Source organism: Quercus robur, chromosome 2, assembly GCF_932294415.1.
Source record: "Quercus robur chromosome 2, dhQueRobu3.1, whole genome shotgun sequence".
NCBI classification, from domain to species: domain Eukaryota; kingdom Viridiplantae; phylum Streptophyta; class Magnoliopsida; order Fagales; family Fagaceae; genus Quercus; species Quercus robur.
In genome coordinates, this window is record NC_065535.1 from 85,100,845 (window position 1) to 85,120,497 (window position 19,653).

The following is a 19,653-nucleotide window of genomic DNA, read 5'->3' on the forward strand; positions in this document are numbered from 1 at the left end:
AATGTCAAATAATAAATTTCATTTTAAATTTAAAAAAAGAACTCCTAAAATTTAAAATTTATGTTTAAAAAAGAAATTACAATTATCGCTTATTTCTAAAGTTTATATTTTTTTATTTGTTTGAAAAAAAAAATTTCTAAATTATAATAAATACAAATTATCAACCTTTACTTAAAAAAAAAAAAAAAAAACTTAGAACACGTGCATGAGCACGTACTTAGAGATTAGTGAATAAGTAATCACTTGGATTTGGTCTATTTAAAAAAAAAAAAAGAAAAAAAAGAAAAAAAAAACTGAGATAAGAACCAAAACTTGAATTTTTTAAAATGGATGACCCAAACTGATTGGATCCCTCAAAAAATTAGACCAAAATGAATTAATGGTCGTGTTTAATTGGCTAGTCGAATCTAAATACAACTTTATTGTCTATTATTTATAACTATTAATTCTTTTTTCTTTTTTTTTTTAAAAATAAAAATAAAAAATTGTGATTTTAAAGTTCTTAATAAACAAAAGTAGGACCCACATATTTTGGGCTAAAAAAAAAAAAGGTACACGCACCCACAAGAACCAAATGATCCAAAGACCTCATCCAATTGAATCCAAGCCACAAACCCATTTTTGCGTGGCCAACTCAAGTCCTCCCAAACATACCCGGTCCAGTGTTCTTTGCCCATACGTCTTCCGCTTCTGCTTCTTCTTCTATACCCGCCAACACTACCAACCGAAAATTACATAACTGATTCAGTGATTGCACACACAACCACCCTTTGAAAATGGCCATGTTTACACCAAGTCCCAGAGGGGCTGACAACTTCGCCTGCTTTCATTCTCCCTCTCAAAAAACCTCACTCCCACCACCACGAACAACCCCACTACTCTTCTTCAACAATAAACTCCATCAATCTCAATTGCATTCCTTTCCTTCTTTGAAGTTCCGGGTTCTCTGTAGTATCAAAGAGAAAGAAAATCTCAAAGAGACTGACAAGGTTACTACTGGGGTGCTCAATGGACTGAGAGTCAATGATTTGGACCAGTCGGGTTCGGGTCCTGAGGAGAGCGGGTCTGGCAAAGTGGGTTCTGATTGGGATTGGCCGCCGTGGCAGAATATTCCCGAGAGATATAAACTTATTGGAACCACCTCGTTGGCCTTTGTTATTTGCAACATGGATAAGGTACTATAATGTAATTCTGTTTTTTTTTTTTTTTTGGTTTGTGAATTTAAGATTGTAATGACTAATGAGGTTCCTGTTTTGTTTACTAGGATGATAAAAGGTAATTTGAATATTATGTGGTTTCTTAAAATCATTTTGGGTTTTATTTTATTAAGTAATTTGCCCTTTGTAATAAATAAATATAGTGTTTTTAAATCAAACCCCATTCAGGATAAAGTGTAGTTATTTCTTTTTTTTTTCTTTTTCTTTTTTGTTAATTACTTATACTATGCTGTTCTTCTCTGAGAGTTTATTGGGAGATTGATCAATCAGTTCATTATTGAAAGTTCTTTTTTTTCCTTTTTTTTTTTGGTTGTTGTTGAAATTGAACTTAAAGAAAGTTTTTTTTTTTTTTTTTAGAATACTAAATATTTTTAATACAGGGAGAAGGTTTTTAAAGAACATACTGTGGTTTATATCAAAAGGGCCTAACTCTTGAATACACAACTTTAAACCTCTTTAACTCAACCTCATTTTCTAATGTGGGATTAAACCATTGTTTTTTTCTTTTAAAAATACTAAATATTTTTAACATACATGGAAAGAGGGAGGGAGTAAGATTTTTAAAGAAACTTACAAAAAGTTGTATTCCTTGTATACAATTAAAATTTGCCTTTTCTTTTGTTTTTATTTATGGCTTCATGGTTGGCCCACGAATATTAAGTAGGTTCCACTACCCAAACTTTTTTATAAAAAAATATATTGATGAGGGCTGCAATTTTTTGTGGAGTAGTGCTACATCCACAACCTTTACAAAGATTAAGTGGCAATATGTTGCTGATTCTCATTTTAGCCTACCAGGCTACCACTTACATTACTTTACTTACCATTAATAGCCTGTCACCTAGGCTTTGTTGTGAAAATGTTGTGGCTCTAGTTTTATTCTTTTTTGTCATACAAAAGAAAAAACTAAAATGAGTGTAATTGAAATAAGAATGTTAAGGTGGATTAACTAGAATGATAAGGAAAGATATGATTTGAAATGAAGAATTTAGCTTAAAATTATGGGTGGTCCTAGTTGATGAAAAAATGTAGGAAAGTAGCCTGAGGTTGTTTGGTTTACGCTGAGAAGAGGGATTAATATAACAGTAAGGAATGAAGAGTGAGTTGATTCTAAAAAAATGAATAAAAAAGGTAGAAGAAGACGTAAAATAGCACTTGTAGAAGTAATAAAAATGGCATGTCAATTAAGGAGGTATATAGACTACAGAGTATGACTTTTGATATAATAGAATGACAAAAAAGAATACATGTGCCTGACCATAATTAGTTTGTTGAGGATCCATAGCTGTTCCCAAAAGTTTAGGACTACGGATAAGTTGTTGTTGTTCTGGAAAAAAAAAAACTAATAAACCATTTTGTTCAAATGGTTTGCAGGTCTGTGTTTGTGAGATAAAATAAAACCTTTTTGTTCAAATGGTTCACAGGTTGTTTGTGAGATTTAATTAATTCATTTTGTATTTTATTTTTTGCACAGGTGAATTTGAGTATTGCTATAATTCCAATGTCACACCAGTTTGGGTGGAATTCATCAGTGGCTGGAATGGTGCAATCATCATTCTTTTGGGGCTATGCATTGAGTCAGTTGCCTGGGGGTTGGCTTGCCAAGATATTTGGTGGGAGGTTAATTTCTAACCTTGGAGGAATCTTCTCATTTAACCACCATCCCTATTGCACTTATATAGACAGCTAGCCTCAGCTGCAGACTATGAAAATACTAACCTCCTTGTCCGTTTAACTCTTCTGGATCTCACTTTTAACCCCTAAGGACCACAATATGAGAAAGAACTTTAAGTTGCACTTGTTCTGTAAACAGAGCTTATACTGTTGCAAAAGCATGAAAGACAATCCATGTAAAAGCATGGTAACAAACAATTTTTTTTGTTTAAGAGTTAGAAATGATTTGAGATGTTACATACACCAGAAATATGTTTTCTTTGTTTTGGGGGCATATAAGGCAGTGTGATACATCGTCAATCTCACCTTTTATCTTTTTTCTGGTTCAGAAAAGTTCTTGAGATTGGGGTATTGACTTGGTCATTGGCTACAGCTCTCGTTCCTTTGCTTGCTGGATTTATGCCAGGATTAATCTTGTCAAGAATATTGGTATGTAAGTTCCTCCAAATCTTTTATAGTACAGCTTCTATTGTTTCTCAAAAAAAAAAAAAATCCAACCAGGCTAAAGCATTTACTACTTTGCATTTCTTTTGTAGTTTTACATGCATGAACGCTTGGTCTGATTAAATGGCTCAAGTTCATCACCTATCTTGTCTCTGCCCATGCCTTTTAGTAATACATGATAATGTATTCATCTCTCTAACTGTCTCCCTCCCTCACAAAAAGCCATCATGATACTTTGAGTCTATTTTATGACTAAGCATTTCTGTTTCTCTTTATATCTAGGTCGGAATAGGAGAAGGTGTTTCCCCATCAGCTGCAACTGATCTTATCGCCAGGCATGTATGAGATCCAAATTGGTCCGGCAGCATGTTAATTTGAAAAATGACTTTTAGACATGATCTCTCTTCTTGCTATTATTTGCTCTTATCTGTGAATTTTCTACTTCTTGGAGTTTCCTTTGCTATTTTAATGGTTATCACTTCTAATTTCCTTACTGAATTCCTTACTAATAAGCATATTTAGGTAGCTAAATCTTATTATCTTATGGAATTGAGTGGAGAAATTTGTTAGAAACTGCACAAGAAAATTTGAAATTTTAGTACATCTAGTTCATTCGGTTAATAGTTGGTTGCTAGTTTTGGCAACTCTATGTGAAGTTGAACTTGGGTGTATGATATGGTTCAAATCTTGTTTCTGGAGTTTTACCATATAGTATCTTATGCTGTCAGAATTGTGTTTTCTATACTGTAAGTTATGTCTTATCAAAGAGCTAGCATAAATTATTTTCTCCACTTGATTGGATTTTTCCAACACCATCTGCAGGACAATACCATTGGAAGAGCGGTCACGGGCTGTAGGATTTGTTTTTGGTGGACTGAGTGTGGGAAGTGTTGCAGGGTATGTTTTGTTGGAATTTACATATAATAGATAAGAAATCATCTCTGTATTGAAGTAAATGTTTGATAATGGATCTAATTGGCATGAAACAGCAAAACTTGACCACATTAAAATCCTGCTTATTGAGAACTAATATTGCAAGCCATTAAACTGTGAGTTGATTAGAAATAACTACAAGGTTTTTTGGGCATTGATTGTTCTAAAAGAAAGATTTGACCTTCTTAAAATGTCTGCTTTCATGTTCCTCATCTCTCTTTACAAATAATAGTGTGTTTAAAAAATCTATTTTCATTGCTGAAGGCTCATTAATGATTTTAAGAGCTTCCGGGAAGTTTTAGTTTTTGCTTTATTTCAATATGAGTTGAATTCAGCAGGAAAACAACAATTTTATATCAGTTGTCAGCTAAAACTTATCCTGTGCTAGCAAAACAAAAGGCATGCTTGAGCTTACCTTAAATTAGGTTAGGTTTGCCAAGTGTAGCAAACATATATATATATATATATATTCATTGTTACTCTTTTGTTAAGTTAACTAAATGCTTAGGTTTTGTTTATTGGTTGATTCTAATATAGTAAAAACCTGCAGGCTTCTTTTGGCTCCTCCTATTATCCAAAATATTGGTTGGGGATCTGTCTTTTACATATTTGGCCTTCTTGGACTAGCCTGGTTAGTAGCTCTTCTAAACTAAGAAACCATTCCATTTACCTGCTTCTAATTTAGTGTAAGGAACTTATTAGTTCTACATTAAGAAAATAAATATTTGTTCATTTGAAACAAAACAAATTATATTCCTCTGTCTTACTATAACGCACTTGCTTGGTTGAATTCTTGAATTAGTGTTGTAGGTTTTTTTTGAATATGTTGATTTGAATAAAGTGTGACTTTGTACCATTTTTATTGCCACAAATTATGAAGGTTTCTAGGGTTTCAATTTCTTAAAGAAGGAAATGCGTCATTCACTGCTGAACCCATTTCATGTGAGCACTAGATCCTTTTTTTTTGGGCTTTATTTATTCTTTATCATTTGTGATATATATGTGTGTGTGCATGTGTATGCGTGAATAAGCTGATTGTTTTCCATATAGATGACATGAAGTAAACTAGTTAATCAGAACTAAGGGCATAATATATTGCAAATGCATCATACGCTATGTGTGTGCGTGCGCGTGTGTGCATGAATAAGCTAATTGTTTTCCATATAGATGACATGAAGTAGACTAGTTAATCAGAACTAAGGGCATAGTATATTGCAAATGCATCATATGCTGTTATATTTTAATCATTTCGTGCAAAACTGTTGTTGGTCATGCCACCTGTAATACTTGCTAAGTATCTCAGAGAATGAGCTATTTAACGTCTAAGTTACACTTCCATGAATTTCTCATAATCCTTATTACTTACCCTGTTTAGGTTTTCAGTTAATCAGTAATGACTTCATTGCTGCTTCCACCATCACCTCCACTACTAACACATTGCCCCAACCACCCACCGTCCAACCACTATATGAACACTATCATCTTTATAGAATCCCTTTGTTATCTTTTCTTAACTTTTGTTGCCACTAGCACCGTTTTAACTACCATGTAATTGCCCCTGCACTCCCATCACTACCAAAACCTTTCATCACCGAAATTGCTAGTGCGGTTGCCATGAGAACTACAAATACCTTTTCATGTATGCCGCCATATACTATTATCGTTTTTATTCCTTCACACTTAGTTTTTTTGGATAAGTACGCTAATATTTAATGGTATTTTGCGCAATACTTAAATGGACTTGTTAGATATTATTACTATTGTAATAAATATAACTTTGGCTACTAATACTAATACTGATCCATAATTCTTTAATCCTTGTGCTTTCATCAATAACCATAGAGGAAAGAGAATAGAGAAAGACATGAGAGTATTACGTGGTTTAGCCATAAGGCTCGCATCCACGGAACAAGAACCAAAGGGTTACATTTTCTTCATTCACTTGGATGATGAATCATTACAATTGAACCCATTTTTATAAAGGGAATTATATACACTACAATCACAATTTAGAATTAATTGCTTCAATCCTACTATTTTTTCTTTGGCAATCAATTTCTTGATTGATTCTAATCCCATGATTTTCTCCAATTATCAAATGCCTTGATTTTGTCTTCACTAAGATGGAAAGTATATACTTTCCTACAACAATGTTTGCTGTTATATCATTGCTTATATTTTTCTTAAGTTCATCTCCCAAATTGCTTGAGTGTTTTTTTTCCCCTTCCTTTAAATACCTATCAGGGTCCCAATCCACCTCTAAGACACAAACGGAGAATACATCTCTAAGAGAGTTAGGTGGCTCATTGAAGGTATGAAGCATTTTTTTTTTCTTTTCCTTATTTGGTGTTCTTTATTCTATTCTTTTTGTGGACTCTAAAAGTGGTTAGAGATATTTCCTGGGTCAGTGGCTTTTAAATTACTGGGTCAATGGCAACCATCCCAATTAGCATTTTCAGTGCAATCCTTAAAAAACCATGATTTGTGGCTAAGATTCTGATATGCTATGCCAGATATGGTCAGTATATGTCAATCTAACACTGCATATCTGACTATATTGAACCTTTTGCTTGTGAAGAGAGGAGATGTCGTTTGGTCAGAAGACCATTGCTCAAAAACTAGAGATCTATTATTTAATTGTTATAAAGCAAAACTGATTCTCTATGTGTAATCAGCCTCTCCAAAAAGTGGGGGTAAGACTGCTTACCAACCACTTCTCCTAAGACTCCACTAAAGTGGGTGTTTTGTGTGCTGGATACAGTCTTTTTAGACTCTTTTTTTATATATTTTAATTTTTTAAATTTTTTTTATAACCTTTTTAGACATTAAAACAACTGATATTGACATCATCTAGTGTTTAGTGCAGATGTTACTTTAGGTCATACTTTGTCTCCTAGACTCCTTAAAAAGGTAGTTTTGTGCACTGAATACAACCTTTTTAGACATTATAACAACTGATATGGACATCACCCCATGTTTAATACAAGCGTTATTTTAGGTCATACTTTGTCATTCGGCAATTAGTGTCTCAAGTCATCTTTTGACATTTGCAAGGCTTCTTTTTTCATTTCCCATGAATTTTTAAATTGTATGAATAACTTTTCTTTGACTGATATGAAGAAAGACAGTAAAATTCTTATTCATATATTGGGTAACTTTTATTTTATTGGTTTAGTGTCTGTTCATAACTTTTCAGACAACTCATGTAATTATCCTTGGTTTTCTTCTGGATCTTGTATAACAGGAAATACCATGGAAGTCATTTTTCCAAAGTCAAGCTGTATGGGCGATGATATATACTCATTTTTGTGGAAGCTGGGGTCACTATACTTGTCTGTCTTGGCTTCCTACATATTTTAGGTAAATTGCGACTATTTACTGGCTTATTGACCTTACTTTTGACTATTTCTAGGAGTAGTGCTTTGAGACACTGCATCACCTTACTTGTTTCTTTTGTTTCCTTCATTGGACATTGTTTATCCATACTATATTGTTAAAAGGTTGTTTTATAGAAAATCTAAAACAACATTTGCAAATAAGAACTATTGTATAAATACTTTTTTTCCTGTAGAAGTCATTGACATCACCTCTATGTTAAATGCATTTGGGTAGGTATCGAAGTGTTTGATTCTTCTATTTCTCAAGATTTTCTACCATTTTGGGTGTCCAAATGTCATACCCTTACACATGTCACATTGTGTCAACATGGGAAATGCAGGATGACATGAAGGGTCATGATTCATCCTAATTTAAGCTTAATTTGAAATTAGAATGCTGAAGTTGTTGAACCAGTCAACAAGAAATGGTAGATTTGTAATACACTTCTGTGCATACTTTTTTTTTTTTTTTAAATTTTTTTTGGAGACCAGGGTAGGGGGAAGGTTTTAATAACACCTCTTGTTCCTATATTATTTATTTATTTATTTTCTTTTGTTTGCTGAGTTCTTGTCCCTATAATTACCCAAGTGCTTAAAGCCTGGAAGATATTATCCAAATAATATGAAATCATCTGAGAGAAAAACTTGGATAATTTATATAGATTTGAAAAGAATAATGTGTTCTCTATCTTTGTAATAGGGACAAGAGGTATTTTTAAACCCTCCCAGTCTAGGTAATATGAAATCATCTTAGAGAAAGGCTTGACGAATTTATCTAAATTTGAAAAAAATAATGCGTTTTCTAGCTCTACAATGGGGACGAGGTATTATTAAACCCTCCCCATCCAAGTAATATGAAATCATTTTAGAGAAAGGCTTCACAAATTATCTAGATTTGAAAACAATAATGTGTTCTCTAGCTTTGGAGTTAACATTTCACCAGTTGTCTCTTGAAATTTATGGTACAAATGTTATCAAGCTCATCAAAGTGATAAATATAGTGCAAATGAGAATTTTTTTTTTTTTTTACTTCATTCTCAGCCATAAATACTTAAGGTTTTTAAAAGTGTGCATGATGCGGGAGATTCAAGAAGATTTTTATTTAGTATTATTTATGTTTACAAATCAATTGTATTTTTATGTCTTAGGTCCTAGTAATTTATTAGGCTATTAGTATTTTAATATTTGGAAGCAAGTTTATTTTTGTAATAAAGCAATTAGGGTTTCCTATACCAATTAGAACTAGGGTTTAGTTTTCCCTATATAAGCAACCTATTGTACTCTTTCTAGGAATAGTTGATATTTTGATGAAAGAAAAAAAAATGGAATTTTGGTTTATTTAGTCTGGTGCTGACTCTAGTTCCACCCTAGTTACTAACTCCTAGTAGTTTTCTCACTCGGTGCTCACTCCAAGCTAAGCCTAAGTGCTAACGCTTAGGTCATATCCTTTTATTTTCTTGTTCAATTGTTCTGGTTGTCCTGCGTCAATGCATTAATGCTAAGCAAGCACGGTACTTCAAATTGCCTTTTTGTTCTAATTGTTTCTTATATATAGAGAGTCCTGAAGTTCCTTTTAGTTCTAATTGTTTCTATATATATAGGGTCCAAATCAAGTTATAGCTGATATAACTTTAGGCAATATTACACCACCTGATAATTTTTTGTTGAATTAATATTTTGAAAATCTCACCATTAGATTACATGTTCTTTATGTCCTTAACACACACATCAAATTTGTGCCAATTGAATATTATTTACTATTTAATTTATATATTCATCTTTTATGCATAATAATGTACAAAGACTTGAAATAAACATTTTATTGATGAGATAGTTATTGATCTTTAACATCTATAAAAAGAAAATACAATCAATGGTGGGATTTGTCAAAACTCGTATCTAATAAAAAAATATTAAGTAGTCTACATTACTTATAGTTACACTAGGTGTAACTTGACCCATCATATAACCTCAGCAGAAGCTAAAGGACTACTTGGGTCCTCTCCTACACCTCTATCCGTTTTATACCGTGATACTTTAAAGTATTTAAATTGGTGCAAAATGAAATTGTTTTATAAGGTTTTTTTTATCCTAGGGAAGTACTTTCATTTTCTTGGAAGAGTATTTGGAAGGCCAAAGCTCCACTTAAGGTAGCATTCTTTACTTGGACCGTGGCTTTGGTGAAAATACTTAGATTGGATTCCGTAAGTTAATAGTTGTTGAATGGTGCTATTTGTGTAAGAAGTCTGGGGAGAGTGTTGATCACTCATTTCTGCACTGCGAGTACTCTAGAGAACTAGGACACTTGTCTTCTGATTATTCCGGGTGCATGGGAAATGCCAAATAGAGTCATAGGTTTGTTGGGATGTTGGAAAGAGAGTTTTGCTAGGTACGACAGTGGTTTTATTTGGGGTGCTGTCCCTTTGTGCCTTATGTGGACCATGTGAAGGGGCATAACACTAGAGCACTTGAAGGTGTAGAGAGGACTTTGACGGAGCTTAAGATGCTCCTCCCCCAAGTGCTGTTTGATTGGATGGCATGTCAGTATTACCACATCATCCTTATTCTACGTGTTTTTTTTTTTTTTTTTGTTGTGTTGAAGAAAACAAGAGCATTATTCTACTTTGTTAGATTTTATTGATTGCTGTAACTTCTCTTGACACTGTAGCCACTCCAGTATACACCAGCTGTACTGGGTTGTTTACTTATCAAAAAACTGATAATTACTTGTGTGGACTTTTGTTATCCTGATAAAGTATCAATGAGTAATTTTCTGAAAGGATTAGGTTGTGATATATTTTATTACCACACGTTTTTTTCTTTTGTTTCTTAAGTTTTTTTAATACTTCTCATAAATTCAAAACATTTACCATCTGCAATAATACACTTTCTTTTGTCATGTTTATATAATGGCAAAGAATTTAAGTTTCTGTTTTATGCCATGCAGTGAGGAGCTGAACTTAAATTTAACAGAAGCTGCATGGGTAAGCCTTTTATATATATGTGTGTGTGTGTGTTTTTGTTTATTTTAATTTTCTGGATATTCATAGAAATATGCATGAACACTTCAAATGAAATTAATAAATTCTACACTAGATGCTACGTAAATGAAATAAAATGTTCTATTAAAAGCTAATTAGGGAAACATCACCGTTTGAAAGTAGTTTTTTCTTTTGGGGAGGGGAGGGGGGGGGGGGTGGGGGGGCTTCTGTTGCTATGAAGTTGGGATTAGTGTCTAAATGAGCTTCTCCAATTTCTAGGTAAGGTTTACTTATCAAAAAAAATTTCTAGGCAAGGTAAAAGCAATGATCTGTTTCTTTAAGCTGGCGTATGGAGCTGACTGATCAAAGTGGTTTTGCTTACCATAATACTGGTGCAGAATAATGCGTTCTAATACATTCAAATAAAATGTTGCTTGTTGGTCACAGAACTTGAAAACCTAAGTATAAAGGTATCTCATGAGATCACGTGAAGGAAAGGTTATCAAATTTCTGAAATCTTTATACATCTGCATGTGTGATTCGTGATACAACGTATTGTAGAACATATGTTGTGAACTGGAAAAATAAAAGATAATTTAGTCGATTTGAGGTAACTAGCCTCTTGAACTTGGGAGGAATGATAGACTTTTTGGGTTAATTTTCCGCTTAATTCTCATTAATGCATTTAACTTACATAAATAGCCAAGATGAGATAACCTCATCAAAAAATCCTAAAACATAAGAACTAATCCTATCCTAAAACATACGAATTAATTTGATTACAAAAAATAACAATACTAATCTATCTAGGAAGCCTTATTTTATCACTATACTAAATTTAAATAATTTATCTAGCACTCAAGTCATAACAACATACAGCACTTCAGAAAGGAACAAGCACCACCGCCCACCTTTGGCATGATGGTCATTCTACAGGTACAAAGTTCTTGTGGGATGGGGGATAAGGGTTGGAGTTCAAGTCTCCAAAAAGGAGCTTTACATACATATACACTTAGATTAGGATAGAATATAATTTCTATCTTGTATTAAAAAAGAAAAAGAAAGGAACAAGCAATGTGGAAAGGGAGTATGGGCTGAGGCAGAGGGGGGTTAAAAATAGCCAAACAAGAAGGTTTAGGGTTTATGAGGTTTGACGATTTGCGATCGTTGTTGGAGAGAGGTCAATTTGCTACCAGAAAAATTATTAGGTTATGTCCAATCAATTTTTCTCTCAACTCTCAGTTCAAAAACCAGTCTGTCACACATCCTCTAACTGGTTGATTAATAAATTTGGATTTACATTCCTAGTTGTGGCAACAAAAGAAACATTTTGAAATATCATGTTACCATTAGAATTTAACATAAGCATCTTAATGTTTGCTTAAATACTTCTACTTTGAATAGCATTTCCCTACTATGTGTATGAAGAATAGAAATACTCTATCCCAGTTTTTTTGTTTCACTTTTTGCTCCACTAATCATGGTATGCCATGTGTTTATAAAGAAAGACAAATGAATACATGGCAAGTTGTGATTAGTGGAGCATAAAGTGGTACACAAAAGAAAGACAAAAGATTTGTATTCATGTATGAAAGTCGTATTGATATCGTTTATTTGATCATGCAAGCATAACCGATATGTGAAGAATTTATGTTCTTATTTGAACAATGAACTTTATGTTGGATGGTACTTCCTCCTCCCACAAGAACGGATGGATTGGGTGGATTGTAGTAAGGTTGTGAGCTCAAAATCCACTAGTGCACATGTAACTTACCAGTTACCACCACCACCAATAACACCAATAAATAATAATAATAATAATTTATTATGTTCTTATTTGTTTTATATATATTCCATTTCAGGTTTCTATCCTTCCTCCACTAGCTTCGATCTTTGTGACTAGCATCGCAACACAAGTTGCTGACCAATTAATTTCCAATGGAGTGGAAACCACTACGGTATGCAGATACAATGAACCATCACTTCTTTTCCCCTATATTAGTCATGATGGTCTTGTGAAAGTTTAAATAATTTCAAGAGCCTTATAACTCAACTGGCACCTCCTGGTGCTTCCAACAAAGACATCCAAGATTCAAATCCTCTCATCTCCAACTATTGATTTATCAAAAAAAAGAAATTATAAATCATTTTCATTGATTATATGTTTTTGCAAACTTTGCCTGTGTTTGGGCTTAGTGTCATATGATTTGTTCACAACTAGTCCCAAACCCAAAAAAAGTGGAGAATTATGGTAGGTTGACAACCAATATAAAATTTAATCACCCTATCATGAATGGATCCACTACAAATACACACACTCCCTAGGTGAAAAAATACATGTGGTCAACCTTGATTAATTTGTTGAGGATTCATAGCTGATCTCAAAATTTTGGACTAAGGCTTAGTTGTTCTTGTATGCGTTTTTGCAATAAGCCAAAAAGAAAAATCTCTTACATTGATATGTTTGCTTTTGCTATAGTTACTAATATAATTTTTTCTTTAGATGTGGATTTTTTAGTTAAGTTTGTTGCCATGATAATTTACTGTTGCTTGTAATATTAGGAAAATTCTAAATCCACGGCCAAAGCTGAGGATAAAGTGTCATGTGATGTCAGATAAAAACAAGTAGTGTGTCCCCAAGCCAGTTTTGGCCTTGTCTTTTTTTGCTTTTGAAAAAAATTTGATTCTTTAACATTTTTTATTTACTTACTTCCATTCACATAGGTACGAAAGATTTGCCAATCAATTGCCTTTTTGTCACCTGCAATTTGCATGACTCTTTCCTCTCTGGATCTAGGATTGCCGCCTTGGGAAATTGTGGGGCTTCTCACTGGTGGCTTAGCCCTTTCAAGCTTTGCCCTTTCAGGTACTTTACAATCCAAATTTATATCACATTTATTATGTAACGCAATAGATATTGGAGCTAAATGTCCTCGATATAGACTATTAATTCAATAATTGGAACAGGACTTTACTGTACTCATCAAGATATCTCACCCGAATATGCGAGTATACTATTGGTATGTAATATTACAGTTTCCCAGCTTCTATCTGTTTTAGTAGTTGTTCTTTTTAGGTATTGTTCTATAAGTGTTCAGATGTTAAGAGCTCTTCCCTGCTTAATCTCCAGTCAGTCTATGGTTCTTGTATTATCTTTGTTATCCATTGCATGTTACCATTATTATCTTTTCATTAATGGCATACCATCTATAAAGGTAATAGGTTTCTTTTCCCCCTTTCCGGGTGCAGAAAAGGATATGAGCTTTATTCCTGCATCAATGTGTTATATTTAATATTCCAACTTATCAACCTCATTCTGGAAGCTCATCACATTCATAATGGAACATTGCTCGTTTTACCTAGTTCTAGCACCCAACCATCTTGTGCACATAGTTTGCTCTGACAATCAATTAGTAATTGCAGAAATTATAGCTTTGTTTATAAAGTATTACAGCAACCATGACAAACTATTGATCAAAATAGTACCATGACAAGTCTATGATTATTTCTGTGAAGTTTGTTGAATCTTCCTGACATATTTAATCCCAGTTTTGGCTTTATTAGCTTAAGCTCTTGTTCAAAGCCATAACGTCATATGTTGGAATCCCAGAGTAGACTAATTCCCTGAATTGTTTTGAATACATTTGAACAGTGGGTCAAAAGCATGGAACTGGTTTCTGTACAATGCTTATGCATGCTCTTAAGTTAAAGCATATACCTTCTTTGTCTCTTCTAAACTTTTTCAGCCAAATTCAGAAATGTTTTTAACCAAATACAATTAAAACCTTTCCGAATTCAATCATGGATCATTTGAGAAGTCCTTTCTTGAAAATTCTACATTCAGGGTATCACCAACACAGTGGGAGCAGTACCTGGCATTGTAGGTGTAGCCCTCACCGGTTATCTTCTTGATTCAACTCATTCTTGGAGTGTAAGTTCAAGATACTGTCATTCTAGTTTTTCCTTTATTTTTGGCTCATATCTTTCACATTTCCACCACAATGTACAGTTTCTAATTCGTTACTGTATTTATGTAGATATCATTATTTGCACCATCAATCTTCTTCTACTTAACTGGAACACTTGTATGGTTGGTGTTCGCCAGCAGTAAGCCTCAAACCTTTTCAGAGACAGATTGACCTTGTTCTTGTTCTTTGGATTTCTTATTCTTAATGAAGTATCCAATTTGAAGGAAAGTCAACTCAATGTAATACTAATTTGATTTGTTCAACAGCATTTAGTGGATATCGACTCATCCCTAGTTGGGTCAAATTTTAGTTGCGTCACGACATAGGAAAGACAGCATGTGTATATTCCCAATGTATTTGGTTCAATCATATGTAACAGTGTTGTATATTTTGACTTTCTTTGGTTGGCCACCAAAGTGTTAAACATGTATTTCAACACGAAAGAATTTGAATTGCAAGAATTCCACTTGTACTGATGCTTCTATTGGCTATTGAGAATGACAACAGGCACCACAAAATCTCTCTCTCTCTCTCAACCTACTGGTGAAACTACATTTCACTAATATGCTTTGTTCATGTGGGTATCTGCTGTATGATGCATACGATGAGCAGCACAACATTGTTGTACATTTGACCATTATAGTGACTTTATGAATTTAAAAAAGTAGAGAAAAGAAGAAAAATTTTGTATTAATTAAAAGCAATTTCTAAAAAAGATTGCTCTTGATGACGGAAAAAGAATGAAATCGTTGCCTTAGTATTCAGTCTCTTATTAGATTAGATCGAACCAATTTTAGCTCTATCTAGCCTCCTACCTGCAAGCAGGGGGAACAGCATTTGGTATGTGAGCAAATACAATGGAGAAAGGAGCTACTGATATTGGGCTTGATGAATTTGCATATAAAGGCTCCAATGGAGGTATGTCCCCAGATGAATTTACAGTTAAAATTTTCCCATTTAGCAGCATGGTTTGACTGTGTAAATTCCCATCTTTTGCTGTAAGGTGGTATTCCTCTCTATCATTTTCACTTTTATAACCTTGAGGCAGCCGAATATGTTTTCTATGAAACTTGTGTTTATGTCGCGAACTTGAAGTACGATTGAAGGCTACTTTGACCTGAATAGTGGTGCTGTTGTCTAAGTTGATTAATAATAATGTGAATCCCTTCTGCATGATGAAGAACCTGGTCAGATAAAAAAAGAGAATATATACCTGTTTTGATAATTGAATAGGGATGGTACATACAGAATGTTTTGCACAGTGGGCATAAGCACGTATTTTCTTTGTTCCAGAAAAGCTCGTTGACAGAACATTGTTTCCCATTAATCGGTGCCAAAGAAGAGCACTGTAATAAACAAAGCAGTGTATCAAGCACAAAGTCCTAATACCGCTTAGTAAATAAAGTATAAACTCACTTCTGATTAGTTATCATCACTATAAATGGGAACTAATAAAATTCTATCTTGAGTAGCACTAAAGAACCAGGCGTAAATCTCATCTCTGGATTTGTATTTCTCATTCATAAATCCATCTTTGTTTATGCTGCCAACTTTATCATTTATCAAAGTATGCTGACTACTTATAATTCCCTTATTTCTTTTTCTATTTATTTTGTCCTCTGTTTTGGCAACATGGTAAAGCCAAATTTCTTTAACAATTGCGAATTGCAACAAAATTTTAATCCAATATCTGCATCAAGGTGATTAATGACGCTTTTCAAAGATCTATTATGTATGTTTCAGAACTTCAGAGCAGGAATTATAATAAGTTCTTAAAGAAAAAAAAGGGGGGGTGGGGGGGGGGGTGTTGTGTTGTTCTTTGATGATATTAAACATATTGTTTCTGATTTTGTGGATTCTAGCTGTGTCATAGTATAGCCTATAAAATTCACAAACCTGTAGTAGTCCGGATTTGGTTCAAAGGTAGTGGTGTTGAGTAAACCATAGTTCCCACCAATGAACGTCTGTCTGCAATATGTTTTTGTGTCATAAGAGGATGCCATTCCAAGCTGATCCAAATACCTGATTATTGCATTCAAAAAAACTTTATTTGAGCTAGAATCAAAGACAGAAAACCTGATATTCTAATTGTAGATTATAGCTTGGTTACCAGAAACTAAACACAAAGGCATTAGTGACAAGATTATGGCCACTGTTGTAAGCCCCTCCGGCCTCACCAACCCATGCAACTGCTGAAGTTTCAGAACTCCTGACTATGTTATGGAGGCTCCTAAATGTGTTAGCCTCACCATCAAGATAGGATGGATCAAGAATCTTTTCAACAAGGTGCTGATCAACTCCTACAATTTTAGATGATAAATTCTTCAAAATAACTGCAGGATTAAGAAATGAATGAATATTCAGTTTGCTCAATCAAAGATACCTGGCCCCAGATTATATATGTGGTGGGTGACAACATCCAAAGATTTCGATGTCTTATTTAAGAATTCTTTGAACCAGTTTGCATCAAAGAATCCTCCTGGTGCAATTATTATCGGCTTGGGTTCAATCTCCTTGTAAATATTTTGGACTATGCGCTGCAATGCAACAGTGTCTAAGGCATACTGATCTGCTGCAACTCTCGTTCCCACTCCATTCCCACTCAATTCATTTCCTGAACAGCAAAGAGATTCATTATATATTCATAAATTACTGGCAAAAGAGATACTTAAAAGAGAATTTTCTGCTTAGAATTAAACCTGGAAATTTTATGAGCTCAATTTTAAGGGGGGAAAAAATAAACCACACATACACAACAATACATCAACATAATTTCATTTCATTAAGTTTTAGCTTCTTGCATCACATTTGTAGAATAAGTAATCGAATTTGAAGATGGATATAACAAGTTTGAAGCAGTAGTAACGAATGAAGGAAAGACAAGGTCTCGTGGGGAGGGGGGATGCACATTTCCTTGTATCATTCTATAACTCTTGCCATTTAAGTGCCATTAACAAGAAATATTATTCTTACCAAGCTCCCAACCGTGGATAGTGAAGTTCTTTCCGACAGTATAGCGTATAAGAGATTCAGCATTAGTGTAGTTCCAAGCTCCTACAGCAGACCCATCAGAATGTATAGATCGTCCATAGAGAGCATTTAACCCAAATATAATCTTAGCCCTGAAATAGACCAACGAATCTTAGGCTGTTTAACTCTTAAAGAAAAAAATTTGAAGGTAAACAAGAAGTAAAAATTCTTCTTACCCAGCTTTTTCGAAGAGGGTGTTTAATTCATCCCATCTATTCATGGGTAGGCAACCCTGAGTAAAACCAAACATCTCTGATGACTTGTTAGCAAAAGGAACACAAGGTTGCTGATCATCAGGAGTATCATATATGACCTTGTCTTGCAAAGTGCCACCCAGTCTAAGTTTCAAGGGTGAAAAAGCTGCACCATGATTGATAATGGAAATTTTAGACTCCAATGAAAACATAAGAGAAAGCAAATTACACATAATCAAGAGAAAATCCTGTGATTATGGTATTCTCACCTTTTATTGCATTTAATAGGATATTGTTGCCAAGATCCTGCACATGAGAATGATCGAACAAATTTTAAACAGTTAATCAATATGACATATTATCCTTTCGAATTCATTAAGGACATATTTCTAATTGTTTTCTCAAATGAAAAAATGAACATTTCTGTATCACATGATCATAGTCTTGAATTAAAAATGCAAATACCAGTTTTGAAATGTACACACACACACACACATTAAGGAAAAGAAAAATGGTCTCATCATCAAATTAATGGACAAGAATTATACTTATAATCATGTATTCCCCATATCAAACAAAGATTGAATTTTAAATAACCACGAACCATGAAAAAATTAATGCTTTCAACTCCCTGCAACTATCAATGAACAACCATAACTAGCTATACAAATATTTTTATATATTTAAAAAAAAAATGTACCTAAGCGAAATTAATATACCAGATTGAGCAGAGAAGCATGACCCCAGCTGCATGTCCCATAGTCACATTTCTCAGGGGGCCACCAATCCAATGTTGCACAAACAAAATCGTCATCAATCCTCCCAATGGCTGCTTTCCCATCAATGAAAACAGTCCCATCTCCAACCAGAGCCTTTGAGCTCACAGAAATGAAACTGAACACACACATCAAAAAGCACAGCCCCAACAGCCAAATCTGAGAACCCATGTTCAGAATATATCCACACTTCAAGATCTGAGCTCTATAATATTCAAATGGTTGAGGAAACCATTACCAATGGAAATGTGAGTATCAAAGTAAGGTTTGAGGTTTACGAGGTAAAGCTAGGGAGTTTGGCAGTGGAGGCTACAACAACTTGAACAGAGGAACACAAGGTTTCCTTAAAAAAAAAGATTTGTAACTCATAAATTTACAAAGGAACAGAGGAACACAAGCTTTCAAGAAACATATACGTGCGCATTAAGTGGGATATTGATATGTATACACGTGAAAACTAACTAATCATGTGATTCTTTATAGACGTGTGAAATCAGAAATTGAAAATTTCACCCACTTTGTTTTTGTTTTCCTTTTCTCTCATTTTTATTTTTTCTCGGATAATTAATAATATGTTGCTTTGGGACTTAACTTTGCAGCTAGTGGTTCAGAACAATGTGTGAGGTTTGTTGCAAAGTGGGCCATGTTTTGCTTTCTTTTAAGGAAAATCAAATTACAAAGATAGCCTAGCTGAGTGTCTCACAATATAATATTGGGTGATTTTTTTTTTTTTTTTTCTTTTTTTGATTTAAATATTGGGTGATTTTCATTTCATATATTTCTATCTTCTTATAATTTTGTCCCCCTGAAAGGAAACTATCCATATTCCTATCTATAATCTATATCTAGTTTGACTATGTCAGAGACGGGTCCACAAGAGGTTTTATGGGTTTGGTGTACTTATTTTTGGTCAGAATCTTTTTTTTTTTTTTTTTTGAGGAAAATCTTTGGTCAGAATCGATTTTATAAATATAGATTTTAATTATTTTTTTTAAAAACATCAAAATTCAATGGATTTATTCTTAGGGTAAATAGACTGCATCCCAAATATTTTATTTT

The 19,653-nt window shown here is 33.6% G+C and overlaps 2 protein-coding genes across 3 annotated transcripts; one reads left to right on the forward strand and one right to left on the reverse strand.

Moving 5' to 3' along the window:
• The first annotated feature begins 601 nt into the window (after window positions 1-601).
• Window positions 602-15,068, forward strand: LOC126715487 (probable anion transporter 6, chloroplastic). Its single transcript, XM_050416103.1, has 15 exons — window positions 602-1,175; window positions 2,692-2,837; window positions 3,221-3,320; window positions 3,618-3,670; window positions 4,158-4,232; window positions 4,819-4,899; window positions 5,149-5,210; window positions 6,513-6,580; window positions 7,513-7,628; window positions 10,593-10,629; window positions 12,489-12,584; window positions 13,351-13,492; window positions 13,594-13,646; window positions 14,471-14,557; window positions 14,664-15,068. Exons 1-15 carry the CDS (start codon window positions 777-779, stop codon window positions 14,763-14,765), a joined length of 1,617 nt encoding a protein of 538 aa, XP_050272060.1. The 5' UTR covers window positions 602-776; the 3' UTR covers window positions 14,766-15,068.
• Window positions 15,069-15,321: 253 nt separating this feature from the next.
• Window positions 15,322-19,086, reverse strand: LOC126715488 (heparanase-like protein 3). 2 transcript variants are annotated; one of them, XM_050416104.1, is made up of 9 exons: window positions 18,538-19,086; window positions 18,088-18,124; window positions 17,801-17,984; window positions 17,568-17,716; window positions 16,978-17,208; window positions 16,705-16,894; window positions 16,491-16,616; window positions 15,841-15,940; window positions 15,322-15,762 (listed from the first exon to the last, which is right to left on the reverse strand). In XM_050416104.1, exons 1-9 carry the CDS (start codon window positions 18,763-18,765, stop codon window positions 15,406-15,408), a joined length of 1,602 nt encoding a protein of 533 aa, XP_050272061.1. In that variant the 5' UTR covers window positions 18,766-19,086; the 3' UTR covers window positions 15,322-15,405. The 2 variants fall into 2 exon arrangements, with proteins under 2 accessions (XP_050272061.1, XP_050272062.1); XM_050416105.1 differs by having other exon boundaries at window positions 18,519-18,650.
• Window positions 19,087-19,653: the final 567 nt, after the last annotated feature.